This window comes from Pyrus communis, chromosome 4 (genome assembly GCF_963583255.1).
Source record: "Pyrus communis chromosome 4, drPyrComm1.1, whole genome shotgun sequence".
In the NCBI taxonomy this organism is placed as follows: domain Eukaryota; kingdom Viridiplantae; phylum Streptophyta; class Magnoliopsida; order Rosales; family Rosaceae; genus Pyrus; species Pyrus communis.
The window spans coordinates 7,114,875-7,137,189 of NC_084806.1; the positions used below are offsets into that span (position 1 = coordinate 7,114,875).

General features: G+C 37.5%; 2 protein-coding genes and 2 pseudogenes across 7 annotated transcripts; 2 read left to right on the top strand and 2 right to left on the bottom strand.

The window, feature by feature from the left end:
* The first annotated feature begins 1,149 nt into the window (after positions 1-1,149).
* On the top strand, positions 1,150-4,668 carry LOC137730811 (ranBP2-type zinc finger protein At1g67325-like). 2 transcript variants are annotated; one of them, XM_068469788.1, is made up of 10 exons: positions 1,150-1,307; positions 1,457-1,502; positions 2,019-2,134; positions 2,482-2,755; positions 3,021-3,094; positions 3,372-3,423; positions 3,528-3,637; positions 3,762-3,789; positions 3,906-4,057; positions 4,307-4,668. In XM_068469788.1, the coding sequence occupies exons 1-10, from the start codon at positions 1,299-1,301 to the stop codon at positions 4,307-4,309; spliced, it is 864 nt and encodes a 287-aa protein (XP_068325889.1). In that variant the 5' UTR covers positions 1,150-1,298; the 3' UTR covers positions 4,310-4,668. The 2 variants fall into 2 exon arrangements, with proteins under 2 accessions (XP_068325889.1, XP_068325890.1); XM_068469789.1 differs by having other exon boundaries at positions 3,765-3,789.
* A 1,478-nt stretch (positions 4,669-6,146) lies between these two features.
* Positions 6,147-10,646, bottom strand: LOC137730809 (squamosa promoter-binding-like protein 2). 5 transcript variants are annotated; one of them, XM_068469787.1, is made up of 6 exons: positions 10,506-10,646; positions 8,003-8,718; positions 7,707-7,846; positions 7,091-7,345; positions 6,526-6,911; positions 6,147-6,337 (listed from the first exon to the last, which is right to left on the bottom strand). In XM_068469787.1, the coding sequence occupies exons 2-5, from the start codon at positions 8,695-8,697 to the stop codon at positions 6,574-6,576; spliced, it is 1,428 nt and encodes a 475-aa protein (XP_068325888.1). In that variant the 5' UTR covers positions 8,698-8,718; positions 10,506-10,646; the 3' UTR covers positions 6,147-6,337; positions 6,526-6,573. The 5 variants fall into 5 exon arrangements, with proteins under 5 accessions (XP_068325888.1, XP_068325886.1, XP_068325885.1 ...); XM_068469785.1 differs by having other exon boundaries at positions 8,003-8,751; XM_068469784.1 differs by lacking the exon at positions 10,506-10,646 and adding an exon at positions 10,415-10,495 and having other exon boundaries at positions 8,003-8,751.
* Positions 10,647-13,816: 3,170 nt separating this feature from the next.
* Positions 13,817-16,030, bottom strand: LOC137730637 (4-coumarate--CoA ligase-like 1; annotated as a pseudogene).
* A 633-nt stretch (positions 16,031-16,663) lies between these two features.
* Positions 16,664-18,366, top strand: LOC137732597 (serine/threonine-protein kinase PBL13-like; annotated as a pseudogene).
* The last annotated feature ends 3,949 nt before the right edge of the window (positions 18,367-22,315 follow it).

Below are 22,315 nucleotides of genomic sequence, written 5' to 3' on the forward strand. Positions count from 1 at the left end.
AACAACTTTTGAAAACGCCAATAGGAGTCGTGCTGTATATGCAGGGAACAATTAACTTTTAAATAAATTTGTGCCTTGGAATTCAATTCTATGAGTAAATGGTCCTCGGGTAGCTCAACTGCTCAAGCCAAAGAGAAAGTAAAGGCACCAAAACATACTGTTTCTCACACCGCGGCAGCTGACAAAGAACAGAAGTGTCAAAGGGTTTTTGGCACTTCACAATAATTTTCACAGCCAAGAGTTGATCTTTACCTCTGTAAATTGAGTTTCTCTACTGTTTAACTTGCTTGTGGTCATTATTTTGTACTGATGGTAAGTGGGGAGCATGTACGTCGCTTGGCTGGGAACGGCGCCACCAGTAATTGCCATTAGTCCAAACTCCCTGCGGTCAAAAGTCAATAGGACTGCCTGTGATACCATGTCAGCCTGTCCACAGAGCAGGACTGAGCGCTAGCATTAACCTCTGTCCAATTGTAACGTTGCAAAGACAGAAAAATGCATGTACTTCTCTTGTATAAACTCGGATAAAAACACTTCAATCTCAATATTCCGAAAAAAATTTGGTTTACTATACATTCATCGATGGCACCTAACCTATGCGGATTTTGACAGACCGTGCTCCACCCGATGAGCTAATTCCAACGTGTCCAAATGCCAGAGGTGAATCCTTTCACGATATGTAGGACCGACACCATTCGAAGGTTGGTGTTCCGTCTTGTTTAGAACAATCATGTTCGATTTTACACATATTTACTCACTCACTAATCAATTATAGTTTCGCTTGCTATTCTTAATAACGAAGAGCGGCTCTCTTCAAATCATCACAATGTTGCAAGACCTATCTTACAATGTGTCTCGTGTAGACATATTGTGGAGGACGTGAAAGCTATGTTGCGTATGATCATCGGAGCTACTATCATCCATGTGCGTCGCCAAGCCAACAGTGTTGCTCGTGGCCTCATGCACACTAGGTCAAGGTCTTTAAAGTGTCCCATGGTTAAAGTGAACATATACACTTACTTAAGAAAAAGATAAAAAAAAACACCTAATAGTCTTCGATTCGGTTCCATCTGGACCGTCCATCCTAACCGAACTTGCAATCTGAGAGGGGAAGGGGAAACACAAAACGCTGCGCTGCGATCGACCCGCCAATCAAATCCACATAATCGTATAGAAGAACCCTCACAATATCTTCGTCGAGTCCTCCAGCCAGACAGCCAGCGCTACCGTTGTTTCTGTTGGGGCAAATTGCGTTCCTCTCTGATATTCGAACCGGAATCTGATATCTCGCCGTTGATATGTCTCAGGTAATCGCCTCCCACTTCATTCAATTTCAATTTTTGCCTTTGGATTTTTCCAAATCACCGCGACGGAAGCCAAAATTAGGGATTTTGGCGCGCCGGACGAAAGTTCCAATTTTTTTAGCCGCGAATAAATTTGATATCACTGTGTTCAGGTTGATAACAGAAATTCTTCAGCAGCCAAGCGTGCTAGAACCGACGGTATGCCTTTTTTCAAATTTTCATTTTTTTAATTGAGGTCCTTTGATTCGTTTTTTTGTATGTTTTTTTTTTTTTTTTAAACAAACGATATTATAGCACTAGGTGGGTTTAGTCTCACAATATGCTAGCAATACTGTGGTTCAAACTCGCATTTGGCAAGAACTAAGACCTCTCACTTAGAGGAATACGGGTGGGCTTAGCCTCACAATATGCTAGCAATAATGTGGTTCAAACTCGCATTTGGCAAGAACTAAGACCTCTCACTTACAAGTGAAGAGGAATACCACTAGACCGTAGTACTAAGTGGCGTTTTTTGTATGTTATTAGCTACAGATGATTTTATTTTTTTTGTTTTATTTTAGTTTATTTATTTGGAAAATCTAATGTCTGTAATTGTATATAATGTGCATGTATTGATTCATAAAGTTTTGATTGTGGATTTAGGGTTTAATGAATTTGTATGATTTTTGGTGTTATGATTTCGGAGTTCATTATACCTACATATGGTGTTTGTAGGTAGTCGAAGGGAAGATGATTGGACCTGCCCTAGCTGTGGGAATGATAATTTTTCATTTAGAACGACTTGCAATATGCGTAATTGCACTCAGCCAAGGCCTGCGGATCATAACTCAGTAAGACACCGACCACGATTACACTAAATACTTATGTTAATTGGATGAGTGTGATGCTTATAATGCATATTTGAAATTTTGAAGTCGCTTTCTCAATTCCATTTGCTATTTTTGTTGTTGAAACTTTGCATGATTTGTCCATTGGTTTTCGCTTTTTTGTTTAAAAGACAAAAGAGAGATGGAGGTCAAGCGGCAAAGGGGATTTATGTTGCCAAACTTCGCTATTTATAATGAACACTTGTATATTTGGGCTGATTATATTTTTGATAATTGTGTTTGACATGGAATCTTTGTTGGGTTAATTATGTTAGATATAGATATTAAGATCCGAGTTTTGTACATTTCAGAAACCCGCTGCTAAGCCTTTCCCTGCCCCACAAGGATACACGTCTGCTGCTCCTTATCTGGGCTCTGCTGCACCCTCCTCAATGTATCTTGGTGTGCCACCCTATGGTTCTTCTATCTTCAATGGATCATCCGTTCCTCCCTATGATGTTCCATTTTCAGGGGGTTCAGCATATCATTACAACTACGGTAGCCGCCTATCTACAGGCAGCCCCTACAGACCTCTGCATTTGTCTGGACCAACACCATATTCTAGTGGATCCATGATTGGAAATGGTACGCTTTCTTGATTTATCCTATGATGATTTTGTTTTTTTCTTGATTTATCCTATGATGATTTTGTTTTTTCTTACTTGGGCAATGGATTAGTTAAGTACATTGATTTTTATACGCTGTTTAAGCAAGTTTTTCTTTTCCCGTATACAATGTTGTGGTTTTCCCATGTTGCTGTAACCTTTGCTTATGGAAGTTCCATGTGAGACTGTTATTCCTTGATGATTTAGTGTCTTATGGTTTCTCTTTTGATTTTCTAATTTTGCAGGTGGAATGTATGGTATGCCCCCTCCTATGATGGATCGGTTTGGCCTGGGTCTGCCCATGGGCCCTGGCCCTATGGTATGCGCAAAAGCTACTGTTATTGTTGCATTCTTCACATTTAGTCATCTTCGTTCCCTAGAACAATCTGCTTGATATATGTTTCCTATTGCTATTTTATAATTTAATCCAATTTTTGCGCAGTCATTTAATTACATTTGATGCTATTTGGGCTCTCAAATTTTCCTATATATTTCTTTCCAAAGTTCAGAGGAAACATTTCTTTTCTTTTGTTGAACTTGCAACAGAATTCCTTGATCTTGGATGTGGTAAAATTTATGTATTATTTTCTGTGCAGGGACCAAGGCCAGGATTCCTTCCAGATGATAAAGCTCAAAAGAAGGGCACAGGTGAGTCATCTAGTCTCCTTTCGAATCACTAGTCGTTGTTGGACATCATGTAAACAATATATATAGAAATGATCATTGAATTTTCAACTTTATTGCACATTTAGATGCTACACGTGACAATGACTGGGCATGCCCAAAATGTGGAAATGTCAACTTCTCATTTAGAACTGTTTGTAACATGAGGAAGTGCAATACGCCAAAGCCTGGATCTCAGGTCTCTCTCTCTCTCACTCAATCTCTCTCACACATGCATTTATGTATCTCTTTTCTCTGAATATTTTACATATAAGTTTCTCTTGGGGATCAATTTTTCTGACATGCAATGTTCTTTTCTATAGCAGCCTGCAAAGGGTGACAAAACTTCTAGTAAGTCATCCCAGGCGTTGTTCTCACCGAATTAATTCCTTTCTCCCTTCATTGTTCTTGACTCTATTAACTTTGTTGTCCTTTTTTTTAACGTCAATAACTATTTTTGTTTACAGAACAAAAAATGCCGGAAGGTAGCTGGAAGTGTGAGAAATGTAATAATATAAACTATCCATTTAGAACCAAGTGTAACAGACAGAACTGCGGAGCGGACAAACCAGCCGAGTCAAAGAAGTCCCCTTCACCTGCTCCGAATGAAAATAATCAGGTTTGTTGCATTAGATATTTTCTCTGGATTTCTATTGGTTGCTTGGAATCCTTGTTTTTGGTGATGTGTATACACATTTCAAACATAATATACATCTTATGCTGTGAACTATTAGTGGATCAATTTAAAAGCTTTTCTTCTGCACTTGATTTTGTTTCTAAACTGTATTGGATTTTGATTCTAGCTGTTTGATTTTCCTTGTGTATTTTTCAAGTGCATCTGTTAATTTATAATTGTCTACTGTTCCAGTGAGTACTAGACATAATTGAGGGTTGAGAAGGTCCAGAGTTGTCATCCAGCATTGCTCAATATGGGTGTCTGAAAGTCAGTCTTGTCGTCGTGTTGCAGCGGTTATCGAGTTACTCTACTTTATCATGATCTGTGTCAAGTTGTTGTATTAACTGCTATGGTATTTATGGTCTTTGTGGATTGTACAATGCATTTTGTGTCCGCCAGTACCATCTGGCATGCGTTTTACAGGTTGGTTCTGGTTTCTATTAGCTAGACCCTTTGCTTTTGGAATCAATTCATCTTTTCTAGTCAGTACGTTACCACGTATGATATGGTACCAGTTGGCTATAAAGGTTACTGTAGTCCGTATGTTTCTGGTTTTCATTTGATTCAACTTGTCCTGTCTTTTAAGTATCTATGGTTTGACCGGTACTTCTGTTAGAAGCGTATGAACCCCCCAAGTTTGATTGTCTTACTGTTAAAGAGTTGGGGACAGAAAGGTTTCTGTTTTAGTCAGTTGCTTATAGTTCAATTTCGAGTTGCCCATTTGCCTTGTTTCCTCGTTGTGGCTGTTGAAATTCTGTCAGGACTTTGGCTCTGGTATATGGTGGTTCCACGTCTTATGGCCGTCGTGAATCCTATGGCCTTTTTAAAATTATGTTTACAGTTTGACAGGCCGTTCAGTGTCATGATATACATCCTTCCCCGTGTTTGTTGTGTAGAGTGACATAATACACCTCATATGCAGCAAAGAAATTGGGGGTTCATATGATAGGTCTCGGGATCTAAGTTAAGTAGAGTGACATAATACACCTCACTGCATGATGTTTGTGCCAAGGGTCTCAATCTAATTCTACTTTTTAACGTTTTTCAAATAAAAAAAACAAATACGTTTTCCTTTAGATATGAAAGATCTTTCCGTCGCTGAGTTTTTATGTTTCTGTCAGGTCAAATTGGGTCTCTGTTTGAAAGTTTGAGATTTTGTGCTAGCAGAGTGGTGAGTTTAATAAATGCGAAATTGAAAAAAAGTGGCCCTTGAGTTGTTTTTATTTTATTTCAATAGAATTTAAGGTCTGGTTTTCTTCTTCATTTAGTCAAATTTGTAGAGTGAGGATCCTCGCTGGATTCTCCAATCACATCCGTTTATCGTACATCGTGTGGTTAGTTTTGTCAAGTACTGTTTATGTTCAATTTTAATTTAAAAAATTTACAATGATTTTTAACCGCACGATGTACAATGAACGAATATGATTGGAAGATTCTCGCCAGATCCTCTCCTAAAAATTTGTAGAGGTAAAAGAATTGTCAGAAAGCCGTGGTTGGTCAAAATAATCTTTTGCGTCAATATGTACAATCCTTCTGGCTCCCCATTGGTATATAGGGAGCAACGAGCCCATTTTTCAGGTTTACAATTTCCCACAACCAGTTGAAGGCGGCGTTTCGAAGGCGAACGTTGGTCGCCTGGCCTTGTGAACGGTGCAGGCGGCCTGGCTGCAAGGAGGTACGAGTTGCGGCCAAGGCATTGTGATTGCGGTTGGGCGCTAAGAATCGGCCGGCGGAAATTGGTTTTGTTTTTTCCATTTGTTAAAAGTATTTATTAAGAGAGAAGAATAGATAGTGTTGTCAAATGTATATATGCGAATTTTAAATGATGACGGCAGCTCATGAAATACGTACAGGTTCGAATGGTATTCTCGGTAAGGGATCTATCTCTTAAGTTCCTTGACCACCGGAAAACAAAAAGTCCGGTGGATTCCTTCCAAGGTTCACAGCACTCTGTTAAAAGTTGCAAGAAATCTGAGCTTTGGGAGGGGCATGTTAACATCCCCTTTCAATTTGACGTACAAGTCGCAACAAATGAAAGAAAATGCATGTGTAAAGCAATGTAACAGTGAACCAATTTGCTACAAATTGTCAAATTATACATGCCATAACAAAGGAGATATGGTAGCACCAGATTAAACGCATACACAGCTCTTGCATTCGCAACCGATAATATGCCTAATCCCCGGAATTTCATCCTTGAAAAACCAAAGCAGTGCCGAGTTCCTGGAAGACAATGACAGATTTTTATCAGCAGCCTCTACCAAAAAGGTACTCAAAACAGAGATTCAGATCTCACAATTTTTTCAACACAAAACTTCATCAGTGTAGTAATCAAGAGGCAAAGAAAAAGCAAATATAGCGGTAAGATCAGATACGCAATGCACAAAAAAAACTCCGCTAAAGGAACCAACCTTAACATGATAAGTTATGCGGGTGAAAGGACAGTACCCCAGGGGGAGTCAACTGAATTGGTTTGGGTTATAGCCAAACTCGTACGGCGCTTTGAACTGATGAAGATCCTGAAATTGGTTGCCAACATTACTGTGTGAGTGGGAAACGTGTGCTTGGGTATCTAGGGATGGATGCTGAGTTTGCCAGTACTCTGAAGAGGCCGGCACACCTTGAGTCATCGCATGCATCCCCTGTTGAGGTGAGTTGTTATGATAACTTTGATTGGTATCAAGTGGAACAGATTTCCCCTCGCCTGAGACCCAAGGACTCGTTGACAGAAGAGAGAGAGCACGATGAATATCCTGCGTTGCATCCAGGTTGAAAGAGATCATAGATTCTTCAGCACCTGCAAACATCACCAATTAAAACTTACACACCACCTACAATGATGTGACACTATCCAAATCGGGATTAGCAAGATCTTTTTTTCTGTGAGGTTCAACAAATATCAAACAGTGAATCATAACAAAAATTGATTGTTGGTCATGAATCATATGGCAGTCTGCATTTTGAAGTAAAACAGACCTCGGTTAAGAACCTCAGCCACAGTGCCCTTAGATGGTGACAGCCTACTGGAATCCTGATAAAGCACATTTATCGAGCCTGGACTTCCATTGTTATGAAAATTTAGCTGCCTGGCAGTGCCTCCTGCTTTTGCAGGATTTGGAAAATACTCTTTCGTTTGTGCAAACTTGAGGTTGCATGAGCCATCCCATGTTAAATTTGAAGCATGCTTTGTGTAAACATAGGGACCTTGGTCCAAAGAAAGGCTCATGCCATCTGCATCGGAACAGAAACCCAGCTCAACTTTAATGGATGAGCAACGGGGCAGTACAAATATGATTTCAAGTATTTAACATTAGCTTTAATCTAAAAGCATGCCTGATGACCAGTATTGCAGTTGGCTAAGTTCTCAGTAAAATTCATTACTTGAATCGTACTAGATGGGTGAATGTCGAAGAACACTCAAAAGATTAAATTATTAGATGGGTGAATTAAACCCTGGTAGGTTTATTTGCATTCTTGACAACTCTAAAAAAGAAACAGAAACATACTGTTTAAACTAAGATTTCAACAAAATGGTCTACATCATGATTTGATGTATGTCGGTAAATAGCAAGAATTTAAGTGAGTCCAATACCTGTGCTGAACAGTGATGAAGACAGCCTTGCTGGGTGTCTCACTACTTCTGTCTGTGGTTTGCGGCGCCTTGCATTGTGATCAGAAAGTCGCCTGCGACAGCTTCGCTTGTTTTCATCAAATTCAGAAAGGCCATGGAACCTGGTACAAAGGATTTATGCATATCAAGATCTATGTTAGAAAAGAACTAAAGCTCATTCTGATTTAACTGCTAAAGAAACAAAACATCATTGTAATTCAGAAAACAAGTAATTGCGGGGTTGCTGCATCACCCAAAGAATCTCTACCAAGCTTTACCTGCTACACTGTTGACAAAACCGAAGCTCCACACCATCTACAACAACCTTCGGAGATTTGGAATGATTTGCGCAAATTCTATGTTTGCGATGGTAATCTTTGGCTGATGAAAGATCAAGATTGCAGCCTTCAACTTGGCAGTGTGATGCAAATGCACTCTGAGCAGCAGACTTAAACCTCTTTGTCTTTGTTGCCATAGATGTGGAAATAACAGAAAGAGAAGAGGTCTCATGATTATTTCCAGCACAAACGTCTTCGAAGTACATCCGCTTACCAAGCTTTAGACTGAGCAATGGCTCGCCGGAGCCAGCCGAAACATCATGAGTTGGAGAAGATCCAAGGGCCTCAGCTTCAGCTGAATCCTTTTTATCAAAGAAATCCTTCGGGAAACCTTCAAAAGCCTCTAAGTTGAAATTGGATTTCTTACTTTCCTCGACTGAAGAATTGACAGAAGCTGATTTCGAACTCTTAGATGAACCATCTCCCAAATCAGAGCCAGAAACCCCACTACCCCCATCACCCCCAGTCGAATAGAAAGATTCAGAGTTCATTCCTCGTTCCCCTTCAATTCCCCAGTCTGCTGGTTGTAACTTCTTAGGATTTTCAGTAACTTTTGTACCATACATGAAAAGGTTCTCCAAATCCCACAGTGAAGGAGGTTTTTCATTCCACTCCATCATCAGCACCGAATTCATAAAACTACTCCAAAATCGTGTCTTCAAATAACACAAAAGCACCCAGTCACCAGACTCTGCAAACGTATAAATATCAGATAAAAAAATATATAAGCACATATGTAGCAAAGTACATGGGAGGATCAATACAGTACAATGTCAACTAACTAATCAATAAACATCAATACAGTACAATGTCAACTAACTAATCAATAAACACTATAAAAACAAGAAGCAAACATAGTAAATCTTTGCAGACTGAAGAACAATGTGCAACTACTTCAGCTCAGATCTGAACAACCACAAAGTTCTAAAAATGCAGATCAAACAATTCAATACATAAGCGAAAGAAGTATCTCACAGCAGATAAACAGCTTTCCAACCCCTGTAAATATTTTCGCAGCTATAACTAGTACCTATAAATCACCATCCTTCTAAAGCTAATAAATTTTGCCAGATTTTTAAGGCACACAGCCACACACAGCTGCAATAATCGCCATTTACTCCATTTGACCGAAGACAAAAGGCACGGAATACATAAATCCAGAACCCTACCTATTGTATTCCACACGTCCAAGTCATTTCTTCTCAGTCAAGTACTTTTAACAAGCCCCACCGATTCACAAACTTACTACAAAACCTGAACCTCCAGTAAGTTTGTCAACCGTTCCCCATTCCCCTGCAAATATTTTGAGGTAAATTTCATGCTAACCTGGATTTTTATCCTCTGACCACATATAAAATTTACCACCCTTATAAAAGATTATACATGGACATTACCTCTGCATCTCTCCCACTCTCTTCAATTATTTCCAATAATTGTTTTCTTTCTTCAACTGTAACTTGTTACCGTCACCTATACATGCATACCTTGTACTTTCCAGACCTTTAGCTCAATCATTCATATATACAATACGGTCACAATCTAAAGTCGGCCATTAAATAAGCCCCACCCACTACACCCTATCAACTATCAACCAATATTTCACACTTCAACGTCCATTGCTCTGCAATTCACACATTCCTCCAACAAACCTCAAAGCCTCTTGCAGAGGCCTCGTAGCTCAGTTGCTTAAGAGCATTGTCCATGGCCGAGGTCTCGAAACTTGAATCCTCCTACCCTAATATCAATAGTATCAAAAATATAAAAAGTAAAAGCTCAAAGCCTCTTCCTTTCTGGTCACCAAGAAATTGGCACCAGTCAACAACCATGATCACCCATCAAACTAAGCAGCTCAATATCTTAATCAAATGGGGTTTTAATCCCAAAAAGAAAGATTAATTCTTTTTTATTTTCCTAAAATCTTGTTTACTAAATACCCAATAATTTTTTTATTTTAATTATAAAAAATCTGGAACCAGACCCCTCAAAGAAATTGCTTTTAGGCATATTACCAAAGAAGCTCAATAATTTTCCAGTACAATACATATGAGAAAATACAAAATAAAATTTCAGTTCCCAATAAAGTTGGACCTCTTATTATTGGAAACAGATTAATACAGGGAGAAAGAAAGAAATAAAAATCTAAAACTGATAATTCCAAAATTAGAAATTCCAGCAGCTTCGATCGTCATAATTGCTCTCTTGTTTCCCCAAAAATACATACCAATCTAAAATCGGCACAACCACAACCGCAGCTACTGATCGTTTCCCAAAACTTCCAACATATAACATACAACATACATATTGATTCCATTCAGCACAAAAATAAAAAACAAAAAAACCCAACTTTTATACCATGAAATGCTGCAAGTGCAGAGGGAAAAAGGAGAAAAGTGAAAAAAATGGAAAATGATTGCGAGCTGAGGTTGTAATCAGTAAAACTTACATGGTGATTTGGGGAGGTTGCAGAGGAGATTGCTTTTGGGGTATTAAAGAAGGAAAAGCTTTTGTTAGCATCAATCGTCCGTTCCCTTTCCAAAGTTTCAATCTTTGGTCCTAAAAATTGACCCCAGAGAGAGAGAGAGAGAGAGAGGAAGGAGGGAGAGAGAGAGAGGAAGTACCGCCACTTGCTCCCTCACTCGGTCTCACACTTATATTGTGTGATTTTTGTTTTTGTGCGTGAGATCAAAAATGCTATTTCTACCGTTTAATTGTATAATGGGCTCTATCAATATCATAAAGATAAAATTAAGGGTTGTTTTTGGGGAAAGGATGAGAACACAAGCTCTTCTTTCTCTCTAAAAATTCGGTGCAAATAGATAGTACATGTAGCATTACATAAGTGAGATATCAAACTTTTTGGCACAGTCTCACACCCGCTCCCCTCACTCATGTTTGTCACTTCATGTTTTTTCATAATATTAACATACAAATTAACGTGAAGTTATAAAATGACAAAATAATCGTAAAATTTTTTACTTTGAGCCAGTCTCTTTAGCATTTCTCTTGTTTTATCATTCCCTTTTTCGTTTTGGGATTTAACGAGACTCTTTACTATTGATTCATGACTGAAAAAGCAGCTCAAATTGATGAGCTTTAGTGCGAATAGTATTCTTAACTTACAACTTTTAGACTTATTAGCTAAAATAATTCATAAGATTATCATAACTTTTTATTTTGATTCTTGAGAGTTAAGATTGATAAAAGTGGTCAATGAGATTGTCCACTGTCAATTATTTTAGTTATTCTGTAAAAAAGTTTTTGTTAGATTGAAAAACTACCCGTTCAAAGGAATTGGTTGATTTGACAAAAATACCCTCAATTTAACAGAGATTTCTCACAAAATGATTGACGGTAGACAATCTCATGGACCACTTTTATCGATTTTAAATCTTACAGATGAAAATGAGAAATTATATCAATTTCAATGACCATTTTGAATGAAAAAACCTAGCTTTTATTGTGTCAATTTATGACTTCATGAAGTTGACTGTTATGGTCAATCTAAATCACACACTACATTATTTTACTTGTATTTTATTATTGATAGTATTGAAATGGAAGATAATATAAAACTTACCATCCCATACATGTTTTTATGGTTGGAGACTTGGAGTGTGGTTATATAATAATCTACCACAAAAGACGTTACCAATGTCATGTGAAGCCTTCTTTAATTGAGAATTTTGGTTAGATTAAGGAAAGTAAACTTAGGAATGTGTCTTGTACTAACAACTTGGACTAATTTACAATATGACTGCTAATACTAAAATAAAATTAGAGATCGTCCCCATGTTAGGGACTCGAGATCCATTCTAGATGTCTGTGTTTGAAGCATGCAGATCAAAAGATCTTAACCGCTCAATTTTAATTGTACATTTTCTATTAGTTCATTTTACTATCCCACTTTACAAAGACTCAAAAACTTAAACAGTTTAGATCTCTTTCTCTCTCTTGAACGGTATAGATATCTTAATTTGTGTGTTTTAGACACAAAGAATCGAGTACATCTCCACCCCATGTTAGGACTTGGGCCAAATCATAATTTAACTTAAGATACTCATAATTAATAATTTAGTTTAAGATACATAAAATCAACATGGGATGGGATTGAAAGTAAGAATAATCTATTGGTTGGAGAGAGAGAGAGTTGGGTTTGGTTTTGTTTGCACAAGTATGTGTTTAAATATTCATGCGATATAATTAATTAATTTTGGCTAAACCTAGTTGTGTGTAATAAATAGTAAGTTCGTGTGGATTGAGGTTGGCAAATGGAAACAATTAGTTAACTAATCCGATAAATTAATTAAATCGAATTTCAAGATCTCATGCTGAGAAGGGCACATGTTGTTCATTACTTTCTGCCATTTGGTGTTCATTGTTTTCAAAATATCAAATCAACGGACGCCGCGTACGCATTGGAATAATAAAAAGAGTGGCAATTAGTTCATTCAAATGGAACTATTTACACTGCGAGCAGTGAGGAATTTAGGATTTGAAGTGAGGTGCATAAAAAAAATATAGTTTATTCAGTAAGGTATTTTGCCGAACACTTGGCGAACTTATTATCGTTAACCAAATTATGTTGTCCACAAGTCAACATATATAGACTTAACATTCTAGCATGCATTATATCAAACACTTGTTGGTTGTAAAAGAATCTGTATCAAACATTCGGTAGATCCTCGGAAGACCTTCATATGTATATTTTCTGAACTCTAAATGGTTCTAAAACCACCTTGGTCCCAATGTACATCCTCAAGGAGTGCGAATAATTTTTTCACAATCATTTTCGAGTCATCAAGAACTCATACTCAAGGACAAAATAAAAAGTTATAACATTGTTGAAATATTTTCTCCATCTAGTATGTGTGGAGAAGTCAGGATTCTATGTGAGGGAGGGCAAAAAGGAGGTTTGTAAATATAGATGATTAGGTTGCTTTAGAAGTATTATTAAAATCTATTTTAAACCCCCATTTACTAACTTACTGTTTCATTAAACTACAAAGACAAAACAACAAAATTGTTAAAATTTGAAGACCACGACGTGATGAGCAACAATCCATCTTCTTTCTCATATCTTGCGGCAATTGCAAGCTTGAGGCCAACAAAAAAATTCTTACAACATAGTCAGAATGAGCCCGGAACCACTGGAGTCTCTTAGTGGCTCCACTCATGTGTGAGTGATTGATTAAATTTGTCTTGTGAGTTATTCAGAGTGAATTATTTTTTGGTATGATTGGCCTATATTCCACTGAGTGGGATGAACTTCATGCATGACACCGTTTATAATATAATTATTCATTTTTAATAAATTATTTTTACTTGTATATCATGCATAATATCATGCTGTGCAAGAGAAAGTTGCCAAGATGTGTTCATTTTTTAAGTGGGAACTTTTCTTTGGGGAGCAAATATGTGTGATCCTGCAACAGGGTACGTGTGCTCGTGCAGACCAAGTGTAACCTCATTTGCTTTATACCCCCACTGTCCTCGACTTCCTTGTTCCATGGCCTGGTCGGTGGCCACCCTCTCACTAGTGTCTGGTCACTTGTGAAAAGAGACGTATCATAACAAGAGTAAATTTATGATACCACGTGATCGTATGATAGCGTTTGACTTAATTATTTTAAACCGGTTAAATAATCTTAATAGTGATTGATTTGCTAATCACATCTCAACAGCAATCGACCTAAATTAAACCATGATCTGTGTAATTAATTATTAATTTGGACATGCAATTAAATTGTGGATATATTAGCTAAGGCAGTGGAGCTTGGATGCCTTTGCTCTTTTCTATCATGCTCTCTTTGACAAGCCTTCTCATGACCTTCCCGGAGAGTGACTTTGGTATTGTGTCCACAAAGTGCACCACTCTCACCTTCTTGTATTGTGCAACTTTCGAGGCCACATAGTTGATTATTTCTTCCTCACTCTCTTTTGCACCAGCTGTTATCACAACACACGCTGCTGGAATCTCCCCTGCCTCTTCATCCGGCAGCCTGAAAAAAGTGCCGATGACATAAGTAGATAACGCAGTCCATAGCAAAGCATATCGATATGTTATTCATGCATTGTGGATACAAAGTCCATTGTTTGACAAAGGAAGACCGTCGTGCACAAAAAATTTCTACCAAAGAATCTAAACAAGAACAGCAAAACTTTTTGTTTTGATTCATCGAAATCAACTTACGGGACTACTGCTACATCTTCAACTGAGGCATGACATAGAAGAATGGCCTCAAGTTCAGCAGGAGCCACCTTCAGATGTTGCATACATAATTAGTCAAGCAATTACATTGCAATGTGGATTAGTGTAATTAATCTGGAGTAGTTATAAGTATTCCATCTTACTTGGAAACCTTTGTACTTGATTAATTCCTTGATCCGTTCGACAATAAAGACGTTGTCATCATCATCTATATAGCCAATATCTCCAGCGTGAAGCCATCCATTGTGTCGATAGTCAGTTTGGAACCGTACAGAAACTATTTGCGATAAAAAAGCCTTATTCATTTTGATGTAAATCTCTATCCTTTACCTTGCATTACACATTGACTCAAAACACAAATTTCACCGCGAGTGTTTCTCGGTAGGGATTGACTGGTGTCGGGGTCAATGAATTTGAGTACCAAATTCAGAAGAAGAAACCCTACTGAGTTTTTCTTTGCTACAAGACCTGGTCCTGCGTGTTCAGTGAGTGTGATGCAATTATGCTCCGTCAGTCCATATGCCTGCATTTAATTTAAAACAACTAATCAGCACAAACATAATTTTTTGTTACAAATGAAGTGTCTTGTCACAATGTGTCACCTCTTGGACTTGGACGCCGGGAAACTTGTTTTCGAAAGCGTTGAGGACTTCCGGAGCAAGAGGAGCTGCTGCAGTCATAATAGCTAGGAGTTTGAGCTTACTAAGATCAAACTCATCAACAATTGGATTCTTAACGAAGTTCAAAATGATCGGTGTCACAATGGGTGCATACGTGACCTCGTGTGGGATCAACGCGTTAAGAAATTTGCGAAGTTCAAATCTTCCCATCACTACCACTTTCCCCTTGTTTTGAAGTGTGGCACAACATATTCCAGTGATCCCATAGATGTGGAAGGATGGAATTAGGCCTAGCACGGTTACTTTACCAATCATGTCTGGCGTTACTCCAAAAAGCGTGGAGCTGAGGTTCGCTACTAGGTTTAGGTGAGTCAGCATTACACCCTTAGACAATCCTGTTGTGCCTGATGAGAAGGGAAGGGCACATAGATCAGTCTGCTGCAGCTCCTCATCAATTCTGTTTCCGGAACGGTCTGCTGCTTCAAGTAGGTTTTCCCAGTTCATAGCACCTTCAATAACTTCTTCTCCAAGCAAAATTACTGGCACCCCAAAAGCTTTTACCTGATCATCTCAAATTCTCAACTTAAAAGACTTAGAATTATGATCATAAATGCCTGCATTATTCAAAATAGAAGAATTAATGTGATTACGATCTGAAAGCGTTACCTTTTCATAAGTTGCACCATTTGTTACAATTATCTTGGCATCGGCAACCTCAACCTGCTTCTTAATTTCAGATGCGTGCCCCGACGGATTTGCACCCGAAAATACCCCGCCAGCAGCCATTATTCCCAAGGCAACAATGGCATACTCTGCTACATTTGGGAGAACAACCACCTCCACTTGCCCCTTTTTAAGGCCAAGAGACCATAAGGCCTTAGCAAACCACCCTGTGTCTCTAACCACGTCGCCGTGGGTAATTTTCTTTCCGGTCACAGCCTCCACGAATGCAACATTTCCAGCGTATAATTCCGCATTTTGGAGCACAAATTCTGCAACGTGATGTTATCAGGCACTCGGACACTTGGGACTGGCTTCTGATAATATGTTCATCCTCCTGGGCTGAGTTCTGCACAAAAGTTCCCATGATGGATATCTGCCGGGAGCTAGTGGTAGGGAAATTAGTGAAGTTATGAGATTTGCAATTGGATTAGTGACTTTAAAGGAAAATTAAGATGGGATTTGTGAGTTAAATAAGGAAATGTTGTTAGAAAACAAGTGAGGGTGAGATTTTCCATGGTCTTTTGGTTGGTAAGAACTTGTTAAATCATGTTTCTGTCACAAGCTATTCGCAAGCTGTTCAACTTCAAGTGGCAAATTCTGTTGGCATGTGAAAAAAGAACTTAAATTTTATGTTTGCGAAAATTGAATGGATCGGAATGCTCTTAGGGAAATTGTACATTACAATAATTAATGACTTCAGATTTGGTTTGAGCCGAATTTAATGACGTTTGGAGTTTACATTATTAGGATACAGTTGTTGTAGCCTTTGCTATACATAATTGTATACAACACGGTTGTATCAGCCTTCCATCAGGCTTTCTGCGACATAGAGCAACATAACATAACGTCTCTTCAGCTCCTTAGCAATGGAATCAGGTACGCTTTCGTGGTAATTCAATGTTTATATGGTTGGTCTTTATATTTAGAAGTTGGGATAGAGCAAAAATAAGGCAGCTGACTAGCTATTATATATATATAAAAACAGCCTGGTAGCTATTTTTCTATATTTTTTGTGCTCTTTGGTCATCTAAATTTTTTTATCTATGGCTGATGGATTCTGCAGAAAACATTGGAGTCTTTACATCTGCGGACTTGAAAGCATGCACCAATGATTTCAAAACCAGAACAACTAAATTGGATTTACTCAGTTTTTAAATCATATCGAAGACGGATTAAGCAAGGGTTACGGGAACAGATGAAGCTCGAGATGTAAAAATATGGGATGAAAAATCAGCAGGCTGCAGCAAACTCATGCATGCATGATGAGATTTTGATGATTAAGGTAATTGTAAAAGTTAATTAACTTTTTGGGTTTTGGAGGTTTACCGAATTGATGATTTAGTTTGTGTTGCCGGAAGAAGTTGAGTTTTTGACACATTCGACTGTGAATGGTCATCCAAACTTGGTGAAATTGTTTGGTTACTGCTGTGAAAAGGAAGTTGAAGGTGTTGTCTATGACCTCAATCCATGGGACACTCTGCATAATTTGACAGTCAAAGGTAAATTCAGTTTGTGTTTTGAACATTCTATTTCTTGTGGGTTATATATATGCAGTTTGGTGAAAAGTTTATGTTATTATTAAGGGCATGTTTGACTCCTTATCATAGGAACGAGCTGTTATTTGATAATCATAGGCGTTCCTGACAGTATTTGACCAAAAAGGTTTAAGTTTTGTGGGTTATAAAACCGCTGTTTTTTGAAGAAGGTTAAATTTTTAATAAAAGCGCTCTAGGAATATAAAGTCATCTCCAACCGAGGGTTGGCTAGAGGACTTGTTTTAACCATCTGACTCTCTAAGATTCTCTAATATATTAACATTTTAATGAATAGTACAATGTCATATTTGCCTCCGTCTCCAACCGAGGGCCAAAGGATTAGAGGGCTCGTTTTAGCCCTGCCACAAAAAACTTTCTCCAACCGAGGGCCAAAGGGTCATAGGGCCAAACATAATTTATTATTTAAATTTAAAAACTACAACAACTTAAATTCAAATCCAACAACTTAAATTTAAAAACTACAACGATAACTGACCCAAAAAACCAAAAAAATTAGAATTTAAATTTAATGAATGGTTTAGGTATTTATAAGAAAAAAAAAATAGAATTTTTAAGAATTTGAAAAAAAAAAAGGCCCAAAAAACCAAAAAAAATAATAAAAAAAATTGAATCTAACAATCCTGTCGGTTATAACCGAAAAGAAAATTATATTTTCTGGCCAGCCCTCTAGCCCTCTCCGATTCTGTGGGGCCCTCTCAGATTCCACAGCCCTTTGACCTAGCCCTCAGTTAGAGATGGTTTTCGGACTATTTTCGACCCTCTGAACCCATCGGTTGGAGATGACCTAAGCTTATATAGAAGTGTTTCCTGCATTAGCAATTTCGAACATATTATCTCAAGTGGGTTCATAGCGTGAATGTGCTTGTGCAATAAGCAGGCCTGCTTGAATGTCTACACAACAAGGGGAAAGCCATATTTGGTGTTGGATTTGAATGCATCTCACAAAATGCTGGATTGGGTTTGGACCTCATGCCCTTCATCTCTTTGAAATCTACCCTTCAATCTTGTTATCTATTTGAAATCCTCATCGAATTTAATAAATCTTCACAATTTTTTTAGGAGTGCAAGCTAAAATTATTTGAATTTGGACTCATTAGAGGAGGAATCATCGGTGAAATGACTACACTAAAAAAGCAGATACCAATTTCCTTTGGCTTTGTTGATCCATTTTTCGCTGCAAAGGGTTCTTTTCTCTAAAGCCAACTTATACTATTGCTGTTTTGCACACTTTGAAGTTTCAACATTATAGAAATTCTCGTAGATAGCGCTTTACCATAGTTGAGAAAAATAATAATATTTATACATTCGGGTGCAGATTTGATCACCATCGATTACCATTCTCTCTAACATTTAACAATTTAAGCAAGTAGCCCTTTACCACAGTGGTGGAAAGGAGTTAAGCCTTTGCATGATAGGGTGAGTTCGAACCCCATCGATGACTAATCTAACATCTAATCTAACAAAACTTATCGTTTGACAAAAAAAACATTTAACAATTTAACACCGTGATGTGTGTTCATTAGTTGCGATTCTTCTGGGCTCTAGGGTGATGTGTATTCATTTGATGGTGATTCTTCTGGACTCGGTGCATTTCCAGACTTGGGTCTCGTTTGGAGCCCAATCGTACGATGGACCCCCACCCACCCCCAAAAAAAAAAAAAAAAAAAAAAAAAACTTATTTAGAGGCCCAAATGACCAAAATGACCCCAAAGCTGAGGAATGAGCTTAGCTAATAGCTAAATACAAATTAGAAAATTGAAAGTGTTGACTGAAGATTCGAAAAAAGAAAAATCTGAGACGGGGAAAGGGAGGAAAGAGGATCCTCTCCGAATTCTTTTTATGAGGATTCCGGATATCCTTCAATTATGTTCGTTTATCGTGCATCGTAAGATCAGTTTTCTTTATGTACTGTTTATATTAATTTTAAATAAAAAATTTATAATGATTTTTGACCACACAATTTACAATGAACAACCGTGATTAGAGAATTCTCAAAATTCCCATAAAAAGAATCCTAAAAAAATACTCAATTCGAAGGGGAGGCAATAAAGGAACGGAATTATGGAATGCACTAATTCCGTTGTGCACACGTAAAAGAAGGGAATCCATCATGAATGTGATAATGACCAATTATACCATTCATACCCACCAGTCAGCCACCCAAATTACCAAAACAACCCTCACCGCCAAAAACTACCAAGTCTTCTTTCTTCCTTCCCTAGGAGGGAAGAAGAAGAGAAGTGTATGTGAAATGATTACCCACCGCATCCGCATCTCTCACTCACTCATTCCCCTTGGTTTTGCCGAACCTAATCATTATTTTTCAAAACCTTCCATCTTACCTTAACTTTATCCTCCCCATTTTAATCATCACTTCCTCCCTTACCAAATTTTCCACCCTCTTCCCCCATACATAATTACCTTCCATACCATTTTCCAACTTTTTCCTTCTTCTTTTGTGTAGTTGTGTAGTTGGGGAAGAAATTACAATGGCGGATCTCTTTTTGCAGAAGTGAGACAGTCGAATGATTCATATTATCCTATTTTATCCCGAATGTGAGACAATTGGAAAGTGGTTGTCTCACGTTTTGCAAAATGAAATCTTATTTTGATGGTTATGATTGCCTCACATTTTAATTTTTTAAGCTTCTGGAGAAGAAGATGAGTGTTATATAGGAAGACAAGTTAATTAGGCAAGGTTCAAAGTGCTCCATTGAAGCAACTTTTTAGATTTAGCTAGCTATGATGTGATTTAAGCAAATGTTACTTATTGCATCAATTGGGCTCTTTTGAGGTTGAGCTTGAGGGTGTCGGATGTCACATCCCGGCTCGGGGTGGATCACTTCTCGGGCCCGCTCCACCATCGTAGCACGATATTGTCCACTTTGAACTTACCATTTCCTCACGGTTTTTGTTTTTGGGAACTCATGAGCAACTTCCCAGTGGGTCACCCATTATGGGATTGCTCTCGCACGCTACTCGCTTAACTTCAGAGTTCCCATGGAACCCAAAGCCAGTGAGCTCCCAAAAGGCCTCGTGCTAGGTAAGGATGGGAATATACATATAATGCTCACTCCCCTGGGCGATGTGGGATGTCACAATCCACCCCCCCTTAGGGGCCCGACGTCCTCGTCGGCACACATGCGGCCAGGGTTAGGTTGAATATACATAAAAGGCTCACTCCCATGAGCGATGTGGGATGTCACATCGGAAGTTAGCAATATCGATAAAAAATATTGATGTCAAAATGTACAAAAATATTGATATCAATTGTATTCGACGAAAATGATAGAAATTTGTTAAAAATTAAAACTTAAAATGAAGCTTTAAAAAATGTTAGATCAAACCATAATACATTTATTAATTTAAAAAGTGTTTAAATAATATGTAGTTGAAAATTTGGTCTACAACTTTGGAGAAATTTCTTAAACAAATTTCACAGTTTCGAAATTTTTGTTGAAAATCAGTAAATATGGTTGATATTCACCAATTTTCAGATATCTTGCAAATAAAGGATGAAAATTTGGTCTGCATTTCACCCCTTCCCCCCTCTCCGTTTCCATATTGATTTTTTTTTTCCGACGAAAATATCGACAATTTCATCCATGTATTAAACACTGAAAGTAAGTAATGGGGGTGGTGGCAATCAAAATGGCATATGACAGTTCATTTTGTAACAAATTTATTAGGTAAAAGGAAAGTGCCACAAGTTTTAGGGGAAAGAAAAAGGAAAACACTAACACATGTGGTTGATACATTTAAATCAATCTTTCTTGGCTAGATTTAGGTTAATCTAATTTAAACTTTAGTATACGATTTTTAAGATGTGATTTGGCTAAAAAGAAAAGGGAAAACATCCCACTCACTTATTAGTCACTTGGTGATGTGTGATTGAATGAGTATATTGGCCATTTGCTTAGGGAATGAATTGTATGATTGCTTAAGACAAGCCTTGCGGCCATCACTCATTTCATCGAATGTTGTGGAGGGAACGTATGCCATTCTTTAACTTCTCTTTTTGTTCATGTCTTTTAGCGGAAGATATCATCAATTTCGCATGTATAAAAAAAGTTGAACCAGTTCTAGAGAAATATTTAAATTAGGTATTTAAGATAAAAAGTAATTGGACGCAAAAATGAAAAAGAAAAAGCAACTTTCAAATGTATCAATCGAAAAAGCTAACTTTTTGACGAATTTCATGTCTGATCTAGGTCATAGTGTTCTAGTTTCTCAATTGTGGATTCGTGACCTTCCTTTACCGATGTTGAACGCCTTTTATTTCAATCAGTCGTGCCCTAGGATTTTCGTTTATAATCTCCTTTTTCTCTAGTGTAAAAGAGAAAAAGGAAAAAAAAAAAAAAGAATAATGATAAGTAGGGGTACTTGGGGCAATTATGACAAATGAGTAGAAGAAAGAAAGATTGAACGGCATCAAGTTGGAAGTAGGTACTTCCGTAAGTTTAACAAAATTCATCATGAAATGGGATAAAGTGTTGGGAGGGATAATCATGCCGTGTGCGTGGAATAAGAGATATTTTCAGTGTGATCGGAACACGGTATAGTACATCATGCGTTACTATGCAAATAGTATGATATGTGTGTTAAAAAAATTAATAACTTAAAAAGTAAAATTTCACACCACTCATATAAAAATACGTAATGTACCATCCATGTTCCGGTCGTAATATAAATTTTTGGTGGAACCGGGGCAAGAAAGAGAGAGATTCCCAGATCTAATCGCAACCGTTGATTTTCTGAAAGCCGAGCTATTAATTGGTGCTTCAAAAGCTCTCTCTCTTCCGTTGTCTCCTTGACCATCGTCAAGTTATAATCTTGCGTTCACACGCTTGGACTGCAAAATCCTCTAAATATTTAGACTTGTGAATTTACTCGTATACCCATTACTTAAAATTTATAATTTGAAATAATTACAAATCAAGTTTAGGATTTAAGATGAGATGATAAATTTAAAAAGGTGTACAAATTCATACGACATTTCAAAAAGAAATTCTGAAGATTATCTCAGAATTTATAACAGTTACAAAATATTTTTTTAGTTTAAGTTCACAATTTGAAAAAAAAAAGGAAAACAAATAAAATTACCTAATACCTTTTTAGCAATAAATTTTTAGTTTTTTTGTTATCA

Excerpts from the sequence above, each read along its gene's own strand:
- LOC137730811 (XM_068469788.1), top strand. Across the intron at positions 1,503-2,018 it reads CAAGCGTGCTAGAACCGACG|GTAGTCGAAGGGAAGATGAT; the intron begins GTATGCCTTTTT and ends TGGTGTTTGTAG. Across the intron at positions 2,756-3,020 it reads TGGATCCATGATTGGAAATG|GTGGAATGTATGGTATGCCC; the intron begins GTACGCTTTCTT and ends CTAATTTTGCAG.
- LOC137730809 (XM_068469783.1), bottom strand. The coding sequence starts at position 10,373 with ATGGAATCAATATGTATGTTGTATGTTATATGTTGGAAGTTTTGGGAA. Across the intron at positions 8,752-10,283 it reads GTTGTGCCGATTTTAGATTG|TCTGGTGACTGGGTGCTTTT; the intron begins GTATGTATTTTT and ends ACGTTTGCAGAG. Across the intron at positions 6,912-7,090 it reads GGCTGAGGTTCTTAACCGAG|GTGCTGAAGAATCTATGATC; the intron begins GTCTGTTTTACT and ends TGATGTTTGCAG.